This window comes from Cucurbitaria berberidis, assembly GCF_010015615.1.
Source record: "Cucurbitaria berberidis CBS 394.84 unplaced genomic scaffold K460scaffold_5, whole genome shotgun sequence".
Lineage (NCBI taxonomy): Eukaryota > Fungi > Ascomycota > Dothideomycetes > Pleosporales > Cucurbitariaceae > Cucurbitaria > Cucurbitaria berberidis.
Genome location: NW_024468939.1, coordinates 976,711 through 995,369, shown reverse-complemented (window position 1 = coordinate 995,369; position 18,659 = coordinate 976,711). Strand labels below are relative to the sequence as shown.

The 18,659-nt window shown below is 51.8% G+C and overlaps 7 protein-coding genes across 7 annotated transcripts; 3 read left to right on the top strand and 4 right to left on the bottom strand.

The window, feature by feature from the left end:
- Positions 1–257: 257 nt before the first annotated feature.
- K460DRAFT_358420 (uncharacterized protein) lies at positions 258–1,640 on the bottom strand (the record flags this gene model as incomplete). The annotated part of the gene is made up of 3 exons (XM_040932103.1): positions 258–376; positions 467–1,089; positions 1,144–1,640. 3 exons carry the CDS (start codon positions 1,638–1,640, stop codon positions 258–260), a joined length of 1,239 nt encoding a protein of 412 aa, XP_040784258.1.
- Positions 1,641–2,580: 940 nt separating this feature from the next.
- Positions 2,581–2,955, top strand: K460DRAFT_318976 (secE/sec61-gamma protein; the record flags this gene model as incomplete). The annotated part of the gene is made up of 4 exons (XM_040930409.1): positions 2,581–2,606; positions 2,664–2,716; positions 2,768–2,830; positions 2,888–2,955. The coding sequence occupies 4 exons, from the start codon at positions 2,581–2,583 to the stop codon at positions 2,953–2,955; spliced, it is 210 nt and encodes a 69-aa protein (XP_040784257.1).
- A 439-nt stretch (positions 2,956–3,394) lies between these two features.
- On the bottom strand, positions 3,395–5,671 carry K460DRAFT_358419 (WD40 repeat-like protein; the record flags this gene model as incomplete). Its single annotated transcript, XM_040932102.1, has 5 exons — positions 3,395–3,600; positions 3,660–4,428; positions 4,476–4,673; positions 4,725–5,431; positions 5,488–5,671. 5 exons carry the CDS (start codon positions 5,669–5,671, stop codon positions 3,395–3,397), a joined length of 2,064 nt encoding a protein of 687 aa, XP_040784256.1.
- A 209-nt stretch (positions 5,672–5,880) lies between these two features.
- Positions 5,881–9,023, bottom strand: K460DRAFT_397865 (small nucleolar ribonucleoprotein-like protein complex subunit). Its single transcript, XM_040936182.1, has 2 exons — positions 7,863–9,023; positions 5,881–7,810 (listed from the first exon to the last, which is right to left on the bottom strand). Exons 1-2 carry the CDS (start codon positions 8,899–8,901, stop codon positions 6,102–6,104), a joined length of 2,748 nt encoding a protein of 915 aa, XP_040784255.1. The 5' UTR covers positions 8,902–9,023; the 3' UTR covers positions 5,881–6,101.
- Positions 9,024–14,413: 5,390 nt separating this feature from the next.
- On the top strand, positions 14,414–15,685 carry K460DRAFT_379721 (uncharacterized protein; the record flags this gene model as incomplete). Its single annotated transcript, XM_040935189.1, has 2 exons — positions 14,414–14,623; positions 14,675–15,685. The coding sequence occupies 2 exons, from the start codon at positions 14,414–14,416 to the stop codon at positions 15,683–15,685; spliced, it is 1,221 nt and encodes a 406-aa protein (XP_040784254.1).
- A 938-nt stretch (positions 15,686–16,623) lies between these two features.
- On the top strand, positions 16,624–17,511 carry K460DRAFT_369700 (uncharacterized protein). The gene is made up of 3 exons (XM_040934004.1): positions 16,624–16,644; positions 16,702–17,115; positions 17,177–17,511. Exons 1-2 carry the CDS (start codon positions 16,636–16,638, stop codon positions 17,077–17,079), a joined length of 387 nt encoding a protein of 128 aa, XP_040784253.1. The 5' UTR covers positions 16,624–16,635; the 3' UTR covers positions 17,080–17,115; positions 17,177–17,511.
- Positions 17,430–17,948, bottom strand: K460DRAFT_379720 (acyl-CoA N-acyltransferase; the record flags this gene model as incomplete). The annotated part of the gene is made up of 1 exon (XM_040935188.1): positions 17,430–17,948. One exon carries the CDS (start codon positions 17,946–17,948, stop codon positions 17,430–17,432), a length of 519 nt encoding a protein of 172 aa, XP_040784252.1.
- Positions 17,949–18,659: the final 711 nt, after the last annotated feature.

Genomic DNA, 18,659 nt, shown 5'->3' with positions numbered 1-18,659 from the left:
CCTAGAACGCCAAGGGTAATAAAAAAATAGAAGCGAGGAATAGGTCCATTTCGCAGGTCCTGGGTCAAAATAAAGGATGTTAGATCCACGAAGCTGGACTATCGCGAGGCCAGCGTAGTCCTAAGGTTGCAAACTTCGCCAGTATCAACTAGGTCAATAGCGGGGATCCCCATACACTGGAATTGTTCGTGGCATTGTTGTAAGCCCAGTTCAATTCGCGTGACTGATCGAAATCTGGCGGATTTTGTGGCAGATTATCACTCCGGCCGTGGTCGCTTGGCACCATGGGGATTCTGCCAGCTGCCATCGTTACCGCCCTGATTCCCTTGAAAGAACGCCGGGTTAAACTGCTGTGGATTGCCACCGAAGCCACCCCCTATATGATATGTTAGCATTTGCCCAAACGAATTCAACGCCGAAAACATGTGGGTCAAGTCACCGGTAGTAAGAAAAGCCCTCGACGTACCCATTCCTCCCATCATTCCCATGTTGCCGCCCATACCCATCATATTGCCTCCCATTGCCATCATATTGCCACTCATAGGTAAGTTCATACCACCCATCGGATTGCCGCCCATCGTGTTCATGCCCATGTTGCCACCACGTCCGCCGCGATTGTTCATGCCGCCGCGCATGTTATTGCCCATCATGCCACCGCGATTGAAGCCGCCACCAAAGTTGTTCATGCCGCCCATGGGGTTGCCAAAGGTATTAATGGGCGCTTGCCCACCATAGCCTCCCATGTTGTTATTACCACCCATGTTTCCACCCGCGGGACCTGAGAAGTTGCGGTTGTTCTGGAAACCTACGTTGCCACCTCTATTATTGTTGAAGTTGCCCCGGCCATTGTAGGATCGGTTGAAGTTGCCGCCACCTTGGTTGCCATAACTTCCTGCTGTAGCGCGATCATTTCGCCCACCCTTCTCCCGCTGAGGAACGTCCTTTGGCAACGTTTTAAATGGGTTGTGATGTGGAGGATTGAAAATAGCGGTCGGCTTCTTGGTGTGGGCTTGGTCTTTGAATAGGTTGTCTATTTGGTGCTTCAGGGATGTGGCAGCTTGCGGTGATTGTAGCTGAATGTAGACTTGTCTACGAAGTAGAGTTAGCAAAAATGCTGCTTCCAAAGACGGTTTCATTGCCTACCCTTTGCTCTTGCCATTAACCTTATGCTCATTGAAGGTGACCTCATTCAGCTCATCCTCGCAGCCACTTTGATTCGCCCACCCACGGATGTCTTCCTCGCTAATCCACCAGTTGACATCATTAATCATTAGCGCTGCTGTAGCACCAGGGTCAGTGGGGCGGTCATCGTCTTGGCCTTGCTTGCGTTTCGTGCCTTGTTGTTGAGGAGCTTGTTTGTGAACGTCTAGGTTACCTGCCGAGCCGCCTGTGCTTGCAATCTGCTGGGTGCTGCTCTCATGATGCGCGTTGCCGTTTGTTGTGTCACCCGAGGTCTCCTGTTTCATCGCTTGGTCACCGCCTTCGGACTTGGTTTGCCCAGTTGAGGCATTCGACTCGCCGGTATTCGCATCTGTATTCGGTGCATTGGCATCAGTCAGGTTTGTATCTTGCTGTGCGCCGGATTCTTGATAGGTGTCGTCGCCATAGATGTCGATGTCGAAGTTGTCGTCGTCGGCCATGTTTGCTGTGGTTTGTTAAGTGGACTGCAGTAAGCGGTGAGATAAATTCCAGGACTCTTGCTTTGATTGGCTTGTAGATACTTGAAATGGCGGTATCAATGGCCAAAGTACATGCAACTCTGTATGCAAGATACAAATCAGCGAAATATAAGACAAAAATGTAGAGTTCTAGAGAAGATTCCGCGTGTAGCCCAATTGCGATGCAACAGCGATGGATGAAACAGACGCAGCGTAGAGTGAGGCAATACGTACAGTGCCGCTGTCGAGGCGTGGTGACAAGGGACAGTTTAGACGCGAGATATGACAGTCCGATCGCCTCTGGCAGATGCGGTTGTGTAGAAGGTACAGGATGTGCGTGTGAGAAATGTGATGTGTAGCCTCAGCCTGAACTCTTGCGCGTGCCTGGACCTCGCCAGCAGCTCCCAGTACAGATTTGCGCAAAGCGTGATTGTGGGATACAAGTTCCTAGCGAAATGATATGGCGCAATACCATGCGCTACCAGCAATGAGAGCAGAAGGAACAGTAGGAGGATGCGCTCCAATGTGGAAGCCAAACACGTCCTTGCAGCGCGCGCGATCCCCTTTTGGCGCGTCGGTGCGATGCGAACAGCGCGGACAGCTGCGAAAGCTTATCGTAGTCGGGTCTGCAACTGAAGTGAGTAGAGTATCTCGGCTCTGCAACAAACCTCGAGGAAGATTGCGGTAAGACTGGATCTGTGGGAGAATTGGTGAAGTCGAACAAGGTGACGACGGCCCTGCAAGGAGCTGGCATGCCCTTAGCGTACTTGGCGGTCACTAACCCCTGTCGGCTTTCTCCGCAAGGCCAGATTGCTCTCCTCTCCGTATTCTTTGGACAGCTGCCCTGACCTCAATTGATATTGCGATTCTCTCGACACCACCACCAAATCACCTCTATTCCCCCGAGCACACTTTAGTCGCCATGGAGAACGTCAAGGAGTTTGCCGAGTACGCAGAAACCAGCGCCACACGATGAGCAACTTGATGGGCTAACTTGTCGCACAGTATGCCCGCCGAGTTCCTCAGGGAGGGCACTCTATTCATGAATCGCTGCACCAGTACGACTCCCGCGACGCGTCCTATGACAATAGATGCTAACGTCATATCAGAGCCTGACAAGAAGGAGTTCATCAGGATCTCGCAAGCAGTAGGAATCGGATTCTTGATCATGGGTCCGTAAACTGATGCGTATACATTGACGTGATTGCAAAGGTTGACCAAATTGCTAGGTGTCATCGGCTACATCGTCAAGCTCGTCCACATTCCCGTAAACAACATCCTCGTCGGAGGCTCATAGCCAACCAACACCAATCATCTTCGATTTTGCGATCTCCGACCGTTTAACGGTTCCCTTCCATCATACCATCTTGTATTGCGCTCGAGGAGGGTTTAGGGGGCAATTGGCGCCGAAAACTTCACATAGACGGCATGGCAAATCCGAAATGGCTGTACAATACGGACATTGGGTCAGCGGGAGTTTGATTATATCCAATTTGAAAGCCTGCGCAATCTTCACGTCGCGCTTGTCCAACAAATCCCCATTCGATTGAATATACTCAGAGTTAACGTGCACCAAAACACCAGCTTTGCGCCAAAGCGCTTGTGGCCACCCACGCTTCCCAAAAAGGCCGCATCAGATGCCCGTATGCGCCGCCAAACGAGAAATGGCAATCCAAAACCTCTTCTATATCTACTCATCCATCGGGAACCTGTATCTGTCATCAAATTATGCACATTCAATCATTATCCATCCAGTCATCGTACCACATAGGCTGTCGTCTCGACCTGCCTTCGGCACTTCTGTACAGTCGTTCATCGTGTTGCAACTGCGCGTTGACTCTCCGCCCAACTTGAGGTTCTGCTTCATCTTCTTCCACGCCGTCATTCCATGTATGGACAGTGCATGTTCCCTGTGAAGTACCCCATCCATTCCACGATGTAGCTGGCTCATGTTAATGTGTGCTCTAAAGGATCAAGGGCCCGCGCACTAAGAAAACTTACCGGCAATCATCGGCGCATGTGGATGCCAACTCGCATCTCTGACACATGTCATCCAGCGTCCTCCATTTCTTCCCCAGTAATCATACGTCTCAGCTAGCAGATCAGGATCCCGTGGTCGAGAATTTTTAGTTGCTTTCAGGACGTTGACTTTGCCGGCTAGGGTTGCGTCCAGATTCCAGATGTATACGGAACCGTCGTAGCTGCCTGAATAGACATATCGTGAATCTGTACTACCGGGTGGCGAAAAGTGACATCGGATCAGTGTCTTGAGAACCTTGTGACCACGGAAGGTTACAAGGGAACAATCATGTGGATGAGGCCGGTAAAGAGTGTCGTCGTAAGCATTGGACCGATATTCGAAACGCGTCGTGTAAGCATTAGGATCAATCTGGTCAGCCTTTTCCTTAGACATCATCTTCCTCAGATCCCATAGCTTCGCAGTCTGATCCTTGCCGTTGCTAAGCACATACCGACCGTCTCCTTTGCTATCGACATAGGTCAAGCCCTCAGTGTGGCCGAGGAAAACACCCGCTTCGCGGCCGTCACCCATGCTTCGTCGGTCCCAGACTTTGAGCGTTGTGTCATCGGAGCCAGAGTATAATATGTGTGGCGATTGTGAGTCACCAAAGCAAACTGCATTCACATCATCATCGTGACCCCGTATACGCAAGACCGACTGTTGCCGCTCAATATCGTAGACGTAGACGGAATTGTCGCCCGTACCAGCTACAATTTCTCGACCATCACCTGAGAATCGTATCGACCAAATCTAATTACTTTAGTCTTTTGAGCGAGGCAAAGGCAGGGAAAGCTTACGCCAAAGTTAGTGTGAAAGCCTCGGGCATTAGAGCCACCTATATTAGCGAAGTCAAGGAGATTCGGTTCTGCCTCATTATCTGGATCGGTAGGTGCTAGACACACAACACTCCTTATCGAGCTGTATGCTAAGAATCGGTTGTCTGGGCTCAAAGACGCATCTGTGATTGTCCACTGTCCATAGGGGTACACCACAGACTAGAACACGTCAACTTGGTCAATGGTTCAGTACGAGAGTTTGAAACCGACCTTGTAGTACTTCCAGTCGTATGGGTTGGAGGTATCGTACATTCGCACCCGGAAGTCCTGCGCACACGAGAAGAAGAAATTGCCATCGTCCGAGAATTGCCCTGAATAACATCGCGCATTGTAGTGTATGATGGTATCGGCGACAGACTCTGGTATCATGTCTTGCTTCAACAGCCTGTTGGCATTTTTCTGACGTCCGTCGCTGCCTAGGCCCAGCTCTCTCCGCATGATATCGTATGCTAGCCTCTTCTTCCGGTTGATTGTGTCTTCCTTCCGTGGATTGGATCCAAAGTTGCCGGCATTCATGAGCGCCCTACCCTGCTCGCTGGGTACCTTCTCGAATGTCACTCTACCTCGCGGACGCTGCGTTCTTCCAGAAGTCCTCCGAGGCCCAGTGGGATCATGTCCTGTGCTAGGGTCGCTTTCCCCTTCCTCCTCGTCCTCGTCTTCCTCTACGCGAGCTCGTCGTCGCGCAGATCGTGGTGTAAAGTCAGATGTGAAAATCCGGCCAAGTCCCGCATGCCCGAGTAGTTGCATGATCTGTTCGCGAGTGATGTATACCGGCCGCTGAGGATTCGAGGATTCGCCCTCTTCAGCTTCATCGTCATCTTCATCGTCCTCGTCCTCATCCTCGTCTTCGCCGTTGTCGTCAGTGTACTCGAAGGCGATCTCGACCCCGCTGAGGTTACCCAGTCGTTCGGCAGCATCTAAGCTCAATGTTAGCTTTGAAACACCACTTTCTTGCCTCTTGAATAGTACTTACCATGAAAGCTAACATCGCCTTCCTCGTCTTCATCCTCATCGCTGCCACCTTCTGCTGGCAGATAGTCCATGTCGTCATCGTCATCCTCGGTATCTCGCCAGAACGGGTCATTCGAATCGTATACGATGGTTCTTGGACCTTCACCGTCGCTAGGCGGGCTAGTCGGTACATGCGACGAACTCATAGCTGCAATCCTTGAAATCTAGGCGAGGTTGCAGCTCGCAACAGGTGCGACGAGGCATCATGATAGTAGTTGACATGGAAGCTATGGCGACAGCGAGCCAATCGGCAGCCCCACTTCAACGGAAGCAGAGAAGAGCGTTAACTCCGTTTGCTCCTGCCACCCCATGTTTGCCCTTTTTAATCATGTAACTATCAAGATCTCAAGTTGGTATAATGATGTCTCTAATTTAAAATCTATATATTAGACTCTAGTGATACTTAGTTCCATCATGGCCAGAGTCCGGGTGTATGAGGCTTAGTTATTCTCAAGTTTGCAGCGCATCATCTGGTCGTTCACAGCATACTAAGGGGAAAGATGCCCTGAAGACAATTATACCGGATAACATCATTAGGTATCTTGCAAACTTCTACGGCAACGCCCAAGCCCGCACTCACTGCTCATGTGTCCCAACAAACCGAGGAGGAAGGTCTAAATCCCACGAAGGCCGTTCCACAAGGACCACCTCAGGCGCATGATGACTGTCATCGCTGCTTATCGGGAGGATGCCTAGTATTGGGCGGTATTTGAAAGTGTGCCACCATGGATCGTTATGTTTCCGCTGATCGACTACTTCACCAACCTCTCCTCCACCCGTCATATCTTCAAATGTGCCGTTGGGCAGAAGTTCATTGTCTTGCGTAACAGTCCGTCTGAGATTCGCCAGTGGTTGACTACTCTCTTCCACGTCGTCATCGTCGTCTTCTTGAGCCGTCCTACCGTTGGTAGCATTCACGTCGACCCAATTCGTCTTACTAGATTGGGTTTCCTTAGCCCCTTGGAATTTCCGCATCTTGGTAACCGATACTTCTTTCTGGGTCATCGCGGCACCGGCGCCGCTATGGTCTTTAGCTGCCTCTCGTTTCCGCTTCTTTGAAAGGCCGGATTTACTAGAGTCCGAGATCGGGAAGTCCTTGGTGAGGTCGAACATGAACAGCCACTTCTCCCCATACAGCCATATTCGCTGTTCTGTGTCTTGAATGTCCCAAATACAGCCTTTTGCTGGAAGATCAAGCTGTTGATATTCGTGAGGGTAGCTCGAGAGTGGGTTCCTTCTTGTCCATTCTGACAGTCGACCAGCCATGACCTCGAAGAGGTATAACTGATGCTCTGCAGATACGACCAGTAACCGGTAATCTGTAGTAGGCAATTCGCGCGAGTGAGGGTGCGGGTTCTGCCTTGTGGGGTGGACAGCCGGGTTGCCATTCGGTTGCGGTCGATCCAACTCGTCGTCTGAGCTCGGTTGGAACGAGAGTAAGACAGGTGTGGAGTCGAGGCGTGGGAGCAGGTGGCTAGAAGGATTACGTATCCAGCGCTGTCCCAAGAAGGTTATTTGTTCCTTTGTCTCATCTTCATCATCGTGGGAGTCCTCTTCCTCATCATCAGCCGGGGCTGTATCATCAATGTCTACCTCTGGCGCAGTCGAGTCCTCATGTCCTTCAATGACCCAAGTATCAATGTAACCAGCGAGATCAACAACGGCAAGAAGATTGCCGTCCGTGGAGAAGTCGACATGTGTGATGGAGCGTTCATATGGCCCCGACGGTCCATTGAGTGAGTTCTGCGGAAGATTATCACGATGAAGACGGAGGAGATGCTGCAGCGTGTCCAATGCGCGAGGTGAATCGGCTGGGTCATCCGTCTTCACGATCCTGACCAACTGGATGTCGTTTGTTGCGGTGACTACTACGAGCCATTTGCCGTTTGCCTCCAGCTTCACAGTTCTTGCAGCGGCAATGGAAGGCAAATCCAATTTCCTTATGCGGAGTCCTGCGCTAGCTCCTAGCTGCGGACGTACGATTTGGAACAGCTTCACCTCGCTGATGGTCGCAACTGCAAGGAGCCCACCGTCTCGGCTGATAGAAACCGATGTTATGTTTTCCTCGCCCTCGAGTGCTAGGCGTGCAACCACCTTTGGCTTCTCCGTACCATCAACCTGGGGCTTGACTCGCCATATGCGCACTTCTGTGTTCCACCAGCTGACCAGAAGTCGGGCATCCGGAGCACTCACGAGGGGTGGGGTAGGGGGCAAAGCTGGAAGACCACGGCTTACCTCTCTACCAAACGCGCGGATGGGGACAACGATGGGCTGTGTATCGATGCCTAACCAGGAACTGTCAGCGAAAGTATGTTGTTTTGAAGTGGCAAATGTTACCTCCCGAGACCATCACGCTCAGCTTGTTGCCCTCATATGTCGCCATAGCCTTGACATCGTGCTCGTGGTACCTCTTATGAGACATCTTACGCCATTTTCCACTCTGCCCCTGGGCAACGCCCTTCTTGCTGGTGTAGAAGCACGTACGGCGGTCCATGCCCGCACTAAAGATGCTCGACCCATCTTGAGAGACTGCAAGGTCAAGCACGTCGGCCTCGTGCCCCGAAATTCTCTGTGTCTGACTAAAAGTCTTGCCATTGTAGATCCTGATGTCGCCGGTAGAGTCCCCAGACACAAAGTCGCCATCCGGGAGGCATTTGACTTTCCATACTAAGATCTCTTTCGGCCCACTATGAGGGCCACTTCCCAGGGAAATGTTCCTTATGACGTTTCCGTTTCTTGTATCAAACACACGAATGGTACTGTCCGCAAAGCCGGCCAAGACGACGTCGTTGTCCTTGTATGTGATACTGAGAGCACGGGCTTTCTTGTTCGTTGCGCGAGAAACGAATCGCTCAAAAGTGAGCTCGTTGTCTTCTGTAGAAAGCAAGACGAGGGTACCGTCTGCGCAGCCGGCGACGAGCTTTTGGTGCGCATAGCTGTCTGCCTTTCCTCTTCCTGGTGTCTTAGCGCCCATCCTGGGCTGTGCGGCAAAACACCACACTTCGCTGTGATTGCCATTCGAATGTCGCGCGGGAAGACCAGTTGCCAAATCCCATTCAGTGACGCTACTCGAGTAGCCAATGCTGAACAGCCGCAGCCGACCTGATATGGTCTTGTTGTGCGCGTCCTTGAAATCCGGTTCTTGTGTCCATGCCAGCCCTTCAACGCTTCGGTCTTTGCCGCCGTAGAAAACCTTCTCTTGCAGCCAAGCCCCGTTGGCCGGGTTCCATATCTCAACGTTGCCGTTTGCACGTCCGATGGCAAGTCTCAAGGACTCGGGCTCATGACTCCCATGCTCGGCTTTGGTGTGTGAAAACGCGAGCGCGTTGATCGCGGACGAAGTGTAGGGCACGAACCGGGATCGGTGAATGTCCATGATGATGGCTTAGGTCGGGACTGTCCGAGGGCGCAAAGTAACTTGTATGCTGAGCGCAGAACTATGAGCCAGCGCTAACGAGAAGACAATACGTTCATCGCGGTAACCAATGTCGTATGTCGAGGCATGAGAACTCGAACTTTTGGCTTGGCATGAACTTTTTCGATGGGTCCTTTCGGAGACTGGTCAACGTTTCTCCGACGTCTTTGACTTCTGCTTTCACTCTTGCGCTAGTCGTCTTTCACTCCACAGCTAGTTTAACAGGTTCTATATCTCGAGATGTCTCCGAGAATATAGTTGAGCGCTCTACAGTACTGATCAATACATGACAGATCTTATCTATCTTTCGTCTGCCCAACAAACACGTTTCCACACTCGTCTACGCTTCGACCGAAACAGTCTGTCTACATTGCCTCGACGGCTGCCCAATGCGTCTCGTACAATAATCTACATACTTCGTCTTGTTCATGGGCTAGTGGTAGAGTGTAGTTGCACCGGACGTTGTTCAGCTATGTACGATATACGTGTCAGAAGGACATGAAGGCTGAGAACATGGCAATTCCAGCTTATCGGCATTGAGATGTGCGACAGTGCATTGCTACGCTCAATTACTGTAATCGTCGGAGCAGTGCTGTCACCAAGCATCATGTACAACATGTCTACGCAATTGACGTCTTTCCAGGCTTAGGGACATGTGAGTTTCGCCACTATGTTATGCCTTGTGTGGATGTGAACATGACCTCTCCTGCGACTAAAGCATGCACCGTATGAAACAATTTGATGTACAACATGTCACTCGAGGGTCTATCTTTGATGGAGATGACTTGATGAATATTCTGCGAGCCAGGTAAGCTCGCCCTACCTGGCGTGGATGTGCAATGATGAAACTTTCTGCGGTACGCGGATGCTCAAGGGCTTCGTGTCGCTTACGACAACCTCGTGACGCTGTCGCAATGAAGCATTGATGGAGCCTTCACAAGACAAGAGCTTGGACCGTCGGGCGGGGTATGTGTTCCAATTAAGCGTCGCTGTGTCAGCCTCGACATTGGTGAAACGGTGGCATTCAAAAAGGCCAGACTGCAGCACTAGTGAAGGTTTGCTCCTCGCTTTGGATGTGGAGGAAGCGTGTTTCGTTGAATATTGAAAGCGAGCAGCCATGACCGAGACGGTTGAAAAAGTTTGCTCAACGGTGGTGCAAGTGTGCACAGATCTCTGACGGTAATGCAGTGTCCAGCAAGCGATGGAGCTGAAGGTTAGGGATCCCTACTACAGGGTTCTGGTGCATCTTGGTTGCTGTGGCAAGGTAATTGACGTCTTGTCATACCGGCGTTTCCGCCTCCCAGAAGATCCGCACCGTTGTCAGAAAGAGAGAAAATTTGATGAAAGCAAGGTAGTCATATGCAAGTGGCTCCACAGGCAGCACGCGACATGCTCGTCTGTGGGCTCGGCGTGGGCACGGAGAGGAATCAGAAATAGCCCAGCGTCCGTAAAGTTTCGTCACGCGTGTGTTGGCGGCTCAAGCACTTCAAGTCGCGTTTGTTCGCGTCTGAGAAGTCCGCTTTGGATCCTGACGTGATGGGCTGCAGTGGTGGCTGGACACGGATGCCGGCTGCTGCTTAGCTGCAGCAACCGTGTGAAGCGGGATGGCTAATCATGGAAAAACGAATTACATACAAGAGCGCGGCGTTGGGCAGGGCTTGGTTTTTCTGGCGCTCAGATGTGAATTTAGTTAAACGCGAAAGGTACGCTAATTATTCAAGACGGCCGTCGGCTTGGTAGTAAATGATGAATTGAGGGCCAACCCAGCCGCTCGCAATCTTCGCAGCCGGATCCAACCGAATCGGCAATTGCCAATTGCCAATTGCTTATTAACTTATTTTAACTGCTGATGTGCATGTACGTGACGGACAAGGCAGGACGCGTCGAGCTGAGGTGCGCCTGAAGCCGCAACCGGCACGGGATGCTTCCTTACTCGATATCATGTTGGGCATGCATGAGAAGACCAATATGCTCTTCACTCTCACTGCGTCAGATAAATCCGCTGCCTCTTGTTGCATCGTCAAAGCGCCGTCACAGATGATGCGTTTTGCATGCGGCGGAACAAGGCCCTCCTCAGAGACGACCGGGACCCAAAGCGCGCCAACCCCGCAAATGGCAGTAGTTTCAGCAAGGGAAGGTCGTTACTCTCCAAAAGTCTGCAGCGGGAGCCCTTTGCCACCCGACCACTTACCCCCCACGGTAGCAGAATTGGCAATTTTAGGGGCAACGGCAGCGAGACGCGCTCAATTGCTGTGCTGCAAATATTGGACGCGTGTGTTCACAGTCGAAAATGGCAGGCGATGCAGCACGGTATGAGGCTTCTGGAAGCGCATCGTAACCAGTGCAGTGCAGTGCAGCAGCCATGGCAGAGCATCACCATCACGATACGATGAATCCAAACTTCAAAGGTTCGGGCCCAAGGTTCCAGCAGGGGAGGCGTCTGTGGTACGCCGGCTACAAGCGCTGGTACCGATGTTACCCAAGTCTCCTTTAAAGTACTCCACCATGCGGAAAAACGTGAGCGAGCCGTGGGGCGGTCCAAGTCATTGTTGGTGTAATCGCCATGTCTGTCTCTGGACTTGGGCAAGACGCATTATTTCCGTCGACGACGCGAGACCAGGATTTGCCGTGTGGAATCGGCACAAGGAAGGGAAAAGGAGCGCTACAATAATAAGGGGCTCTCGTCCATTATCAATTATGACGAGATTTCGTGTCGATTCAGGAGCTGCATTGCTCCGCCGGGCGCAGGCTAACCTCAGTCGCCCCTCCAGCATATGCCAGGGGAACCACGGGCAATGGAGCAAGCATGCATGCATGCATGGCTGGGGGGTTGGTGGTCAGTCAGCGAGCCGTCGGCCACAGTGCCATTTGCAGGTCTTGGCCGTGTTCAAAGCAAGCTGTTCTGAGCGCGCAGGCGAGGGACAGATTGGACAGCAGTGTTACGCTCGTCCTGCACGCCTTGTGTAGCTGCATGCGTTGGCCCCCAGGCTGACCGGGACACGCTCCTGGGCTCTGATTCGAGCGGGGAGGGGGAGGCTGGCGATGAGCAGCGCGCTGCCCAGCCGTACAACAACTTAGTAGAGTTGCCCAAGCACGTCGTCCAAAGACGGCCGCGTCGAGAGCAGCAAGCGCAGCAGCGAGTATATTTGTGCGAGGCGGGTGGGCACACAGTCCCACGCCCGAGGCTTGCACGGAGAGTGGATGCCAGTGCGTGTGCCACTGCAGCCGGGAGGCGCGACAGCGCGCGAGAGCTTGGATAGTCGTAGTCGTCGTCGTCGTCGTCGTGGCCGTGGTCGTGGTCGTTGCGGTAGATACGGGACCAGGACGCGTGAATATGGAAGCGTGTTCCTGGTCTGCGAATTGCCAGCTGCAACACGGCCGAGCCTATCGAACCGTCGTCCGCCCGTGTAGTGCGGCGTCCATGGCGCAACTGTTCCTTGCTGTAAGCTGGCCGCCCGTCCAACCAGGCTTAGCGCTTTCGCTCCACTCAGCCTGCTAAGAGATGCTGGCCATTCGTTTTCTCAAACTCAGGCCCGTCTGAACATTGTCCTTCCTACTTCACCTCCTCTCCTTTCACCCTTCTCTTTACACTTCCTCCTCACTCACTACGGTCGAGCACGGAGTCTTGGATCTGATGCGGTGCTGACTCTTTCGGCCCTATCTTTCCATAAAACTCCCCCCCCCTCTCCTGCTCTCGGTGTCCCCAAACCCGACCGCTCTCCTCGAATAGGCCCGTCAAGCGTATCAGACCCCTTCTGTACCTTTGAGCCTCATTCACCCCGCCTACCTCCTCCGCCTCCTCTTCCTCCGAACCACCTCTCGCTGGACGCAGAGATTGCTGAGAACAAGCTCTCGCTACACTCGTCCATTGCCCCCAAATACAGCCGTCTGCCTCGACTCTCTGTCCGGTCAGCCTCGTGCGTGTAACTGTACTGTGTGGACTTTGTGTGCCCTCTGTTGAATTGTCCTTGGTATGTCCAGCATCGTGCTCTGTTTCTTACCCTGAGACCCTTTTCTTCTGCCTGTCACTGGGACCAACCTCAGGACGATCCATTCCCACCTATGCGGGTCTCCACCACCAAGGTCCGGGTCACCGCCTGCCAGGAGATTGCCAGCCGTGCCGGAGCGTATACTATACTATTGTAGCAGCGTCGGAGACATGGCCGACAAGGGCAGAAATAACAAGACTGGGAGGAATCTTGGAAGCACAGCTGTCTGTCCACTGGCAAATGCAGGGTTCGAGTCAAGGGGGTCCATAGGGTGCATGCCACACGATTGGATTGCACTTTCCTTCTACGTCGACCAGAACTGTCTCGCCAAACGCCCTAGATCTCGCTTCACTCGAAATTGCATGCCACAACCACGTCGCCCACCACCTCACCCACCTCGAATGAGCTACACATGATGGCAACGGAGCACTGCAAGCCAACGGAGCACTTGCGCGCCCGCTACAAGCCGCCCTCTAGAGAATTGACGAGACCACCCACATGCGGAAGCTTCTCGTTCATGGGCATCATGGTGATGGTGCATCCCAACAATCCCATGGACTTGCTGCGCAATTCCACGATTATCTTTTTGCGCCTTCGTCGTCTCTAAACGGAGCCTGCCGCCCCCCCATTCCAATAGTTGTACCTAGACTTCTATCATTTCGACTAGCCGGCTAGATAGATCTGGATTGTGCTCCCTTCCTTCACTCAGCGGGCCTTAATTCGTTTCAGGAGCACCTACTGACTACGTTACTCACTTAGGAACCACCACAACCGGCTATACCCTACCTCTGTCTTCTGCGCCCTCGGTGCCTGAATACGTCGTTGATTGTAAGCCTTCACCATCATCGCACTTCATGTCGCTCCATCCTAATCCTTGCTTAGCTTAGCTCGTGGTTGCCAGCACTGGAATTCTCACATTCCAGCTCTTGGCGATTCACCTCCTCCCCAATTGGCGGACTCGTTAGCTCGTGCTCTGCCTAAACGACCTCCCTTTTCACAGCGGTACAGTACCTGCTGCGCAATACGAAATCGCGCTCGATTCCACCCCGCTTCTGGATGCAATTAGCAAGGGGTCCGACTTCCTCGACATCTCCCCGTCTCTTTCGCGTTTCTGTACACCTCATTCGCTCCCTAACGTAATACTCTAATTCTTCAAAGGTATGGCACCTCTATCCTAGCCTTGCATGACACAAGGTCGGATTCCCTCAGGGTGTAGGCTAACGCAATCTGTTCCAGGCTCTCTACGCTATATCATATTCCCACCTCTCAAGCATTCGGGAATCACGGACCGGAGACCTTCTTTTCATACCAAACTAATCACACTCTTTCTTCTTGTTGCCTTTGAGGCTGCCACTCTCTAATACGGTTCCATCACGAGCCATCCACTCACTTGAGCCCGAGCGTATCATCGATCGGCATTGACCACGTCTATCCCGGAGAATCGACGTCCACTCTTTCAATAAGCAACAACCACACCACACAATATGGAGTACCAAGCACAATCCCGCTACGGACACTGCGAGTCATACTTTGTCGAGGCGCACGATGACGGCATCTATGCTATGCGAGCCGAAGCTAGGGAGCGCCAGCGGGCAATTGCCAGGATGCAGCAGCGAGCCCTTGGCGAGGAGCTGTCGAGGCTGACTGCTGATGAATATCAAGAGGATATCATGGAACACATGATACACATGGAGGTTGGTGTCCACTGATATGTTGGGCAAGACGCTGTGCTAACGTAGTGCCAGTCACAAACCCTGCCTGACGTCAATTCAATTGACATCCAGACAGAGATCCAGTGGTTCATGCGCCCTTACCTTCTTGACTTTTTGGTCGAAGCCCACGCCGCCTTCCAGCTACTTCCAGAGACACTATTCCTCGCTGTCAATCTTCTTGACCGCTACTGCTCTCGTCGCGTAGTCTACAAGCGTCATTACCAACTGGTCGGCTGCGCGGCCCTCCTCATTGCTGCCAAGTACGGTGACAAGAAGGATCGTGTACCTACTGTACGGGAACTCAAGTCTATGTGCTGCTCCCTCTACGACGACGAAATGTTTACCCAAATGGAGTGGCACGTTCTCCAAACCCTCAACTGGGTCATCGGACACACTACCGTGGATGCTTTCCTCCAAATCGCCCTTGCAGAGGCCCCGTATGATGCTGAAGTGGAGCACATGACCTTGTACATTGCTGAGATTGCCCTTTTTCAAAAGGAATTCGTTTCCACCCGACCATCAGTCCTTGCAAGATCCGCACTCGCTCTGGCGAGATGTGTTCTATCCCGACCGCAAGCACGGACTTCTGAATGGGCCGGTGCTTACGATCCGCAGACGGTAATCGGGCTATCCAACCACTTGTATCAGCCGTCTCCTGTATTGTCTCGCAAGTATGCGTCGCTACATCTCTCGAATGTGTCTGCTATTGTTGATGAGTTCCTGCAACGACAAGCGCAGATTGCCCGACGACAAGCTGCTCCACCTACACCGCCACCAACAGTTACTTTGGAAGCGCCACAGCCTGTATCAGAAGCGTATGGACCTCAAACGCCCCAGAAGAACCCTTATGGGGCTGCTATGGTGCAAAATGGATGCCTCACACCACCCATCACACCTGAGAGCGAACAATTCGGACACGCCAATGTTGTCAAGTCACAGCCGGTCCCCATGTATCCGTCTACGCCCACACCGGAGCACTCATTGAATATGCAGCATCAAAGCCAATACTTCCACAACACCTATCTCCACCCTCAGCACATGTAAAAAAATCGACTCCGCTGGGGAGTGGCTGTTGCTGTTGACTGTTAAACCCCTTCAAGTGCCAAGGACTATCTCCCTCCGTCCTTGGATGTCTCGTTGTACCAAAAATACTTGTGTGTGAGCGTCATAGCGTGGTCATCTCTCTAGCATTTTCACAAGCGTTTGTTTCTATTTCACCCCTATACCAAAGAGGTTGTCGTTCCTGCTTAAGTATTTCCTATGTCACATCCGACCCCAAAAACCTAACGGTCGTCCATCGCTTTGCTTATTCGACTCTGGTCAACGGCTCAGTTTGGTGTATCGGTCACGGTCAGACGAAGTTTCCCGCTTCTTGGATATAACATCCACTTAATATGGGTATTCTGATCTGGACCGTGGCACTAAGGGAGAGTATGCAAGAACAGGCTGAAATTGGAACACGAATATTTCCCACTAGGGTTAGTGCCAGAACAATGAAGCTGTATCGCAGCTGTTGTTGCATAGGCGAGCAGAGATACCCTTCTTTTCTTTTTAAAATCTATTAGACACCCGTTTGATCTCTGGGCGTCTTCATCACTTTTTGCACCTGCGGAGGAATGTTGGAAAAACACAGCATGCATTGGCATGGAATATGGGCTAGCTTAAATCGTAAGCTCATCAGATTGTACTTGACAGCGGGGCTGAAAAGGGCTATGACGAGCATTAGTTATAGAAAACGGTCGCCAAAATAAAGGATTGGTCTTCCACGCACGCCTGCTCTTGATTCCCGCTTCTCGTGTTTCAGTCTACGTTGGTATCCTGTTCAATGCATTGCGCAAGTGGACGGACGCAACACACCCTGCGCCGTAAGAACTATCCACTCGATGCATGTTTCATGTCTATTATTATCAATGCGACGCCGACTCTTAAAGCTTACAATGCTCTGCTCACTCTGGTGCTCGATTCACTCTACTCGTGTAACAAGGCTGGCGAACATGCCTCTGGTGAGCACAAGGCGCTTGCGCCGTCCTATCAGCGCTGCCATAGACTAACCGCTCAAGATGTCCACTACGATTTCCAGACCAACGACTGCGGGTTACAGACCCCTCTCACCCTATACTGACGATGTCACGACCTTCGCGAATGAGCTACTCTGTCTGCGATACGCTGAGTCTGATCCCGCGTCCGCGCCGCCATCTCCCGCATCGATAGAATCTTTCGATGTCCTAGACAGCGTACCTTGGCGACGAAGCTACGTTTCACTAGACTCAAGAAGGAGCCGGAGCAACACAGGTGATATGTTACGGAGACGATGGAAGGATAAAACAGCGTATATTATTGCGATAATGCTGTTCTGCACGCTCTTCGTAATCGGCTGCACACTCGGTGGATATCTAGCCATCAAACACAAGAAAGAAAAGCTCAGAGATAGTGGATAGAGGCTTTGAGTTTTCAAACCAAGAACTCTCCTCTAGGTACGACTAGCCCTACATATATCAGTGTAGTAGATGTATAATAACCTAGAATATTGTACAGCTATAACTACAACCATCAAGCTCTAGCGATACCACGACACTAAGGGGTTTGCAAGAACTACAGCGACACTGGTTGTAATGGTTTCAGTCCCGTTCCCGGGTGCAAACCATCAGGTAAGACGGTCAATGCGAAGGTCTGCATATTGAGTTTTCAGTATGCTCTAGGACGTTGGTGAGCACATTTGCCTCGACAAATTAAACTCCAACCTCTATTGCCACGAGAAGGGCCACATCGCAGCCTCAGGTAGAGGACGTCACACCGGCGCCAAATACGAAAAGGCTCTGTAATCCACTCCCTGAATACTCTCATAGAAATATTCAACCCCTCGCTCCCACCCCATTCGCTCATACATTCTGATAGCAGCCACATCCTTCTCCAGAACAACAAGCACCAACCTCTTTCCCTCTTTATTTCCCCATGCTACCACTTCTTCAACCAGTCTCGCCCCAATGCCTTTGCCTTGAAGCCTCGGGTCCACGAACAGGGAGACGAGTGTAGCGAATGAGGTGATTGGAGCGTGGGATATTAACGACTCTATGACCGCAGAGTTGAGGACCGATGCAGATTGAAGCTGCGCGTGGCCGGCGAGATTTCCATCGCATAATGCAACGATGGAGCTTAATGCATTGGGATTTTCTAGTTTGGCCGAAAAGGTTGAAGGGCCGTCTACGGGATATTTGGTCAGAATATGGACGTCGGTGAGGATTCGGATGAGCGCGGGGAGATCGGAAGGCTCTCGCGGCCGAATGGTGACTGCATTTGATTCAGACATTGGGTACTCCTTGATGATCTTTCCATGTGCAGTGACAGAGCAACGGAGAGTTTTTGTAAAGGGCGTGGGGCGGCGACTTGGACATGTCCGAGTGCGCTTGTTTGAGCTCCGGGACGGAATACAGAGCCGGAATGTTTTAACAGGAAAGATCAAACTACCTAGTGGTCACAGTCAACGTGCTCAGAGGTAGTAGTGCATAGTCTCTGTAGCTTTGACAGCCTGTAAGTATTGACATTAAGAGAAATCAGATATATGCAGTAAGCTGAGCAGGTCGCTCAATCAGCATAAAGACGAGATAGTCTTGTAGATACGGAATTCCACAACCTGTAAGGACGCAATCCAACCAATATAACATACTTCCAACTAAGAGAGAATAGGCATACCCCTTTTCTTGGACTGTCCTCAAACCACTTCCTCAACTATCATCATCATCACGCAGCGTCTCACGATAAGAGGAAGAGGGAGGTCCGCAAGGGGTTTCTCCAAAGGCCTCGCATGCGATGCGGTCCGACCTGTCAAACAAGCTGATTCCTCGACTGGACGAGTTGTCTTGCGGGCAAAAGGCATAGTGATTCGGTGATTAGACATGTTCTGTGGGAAACCTGTCTCAGACCTGTAGGCGCCGTCCGTTTTCTTAATCTCGTCTTCGGTCAGTCGGAGATATAAACTCATGGGAGATACCACAGTACGAGCAGCCGATGTCTAAGCACT

What these genes read in the sequence shown, in the direction of transcription:
- K460DRAFT_397865 (XM_040936182.1), bottom strand. Translation starts at nt 8,901, where the DNA reads ATGGACATTCACCGATCCCGGTTCGTGCCCTACACTTCGTCCGCGATC. An exon ending in GAGCGTGATGGTCTCGGGAG is followed by an intron (nt 7,811 to 7,862) that starts GTAACATTTGCC and finishes GTTCCTGGTTAG; the next exon opens with GCATCGATACACAGCCCATC.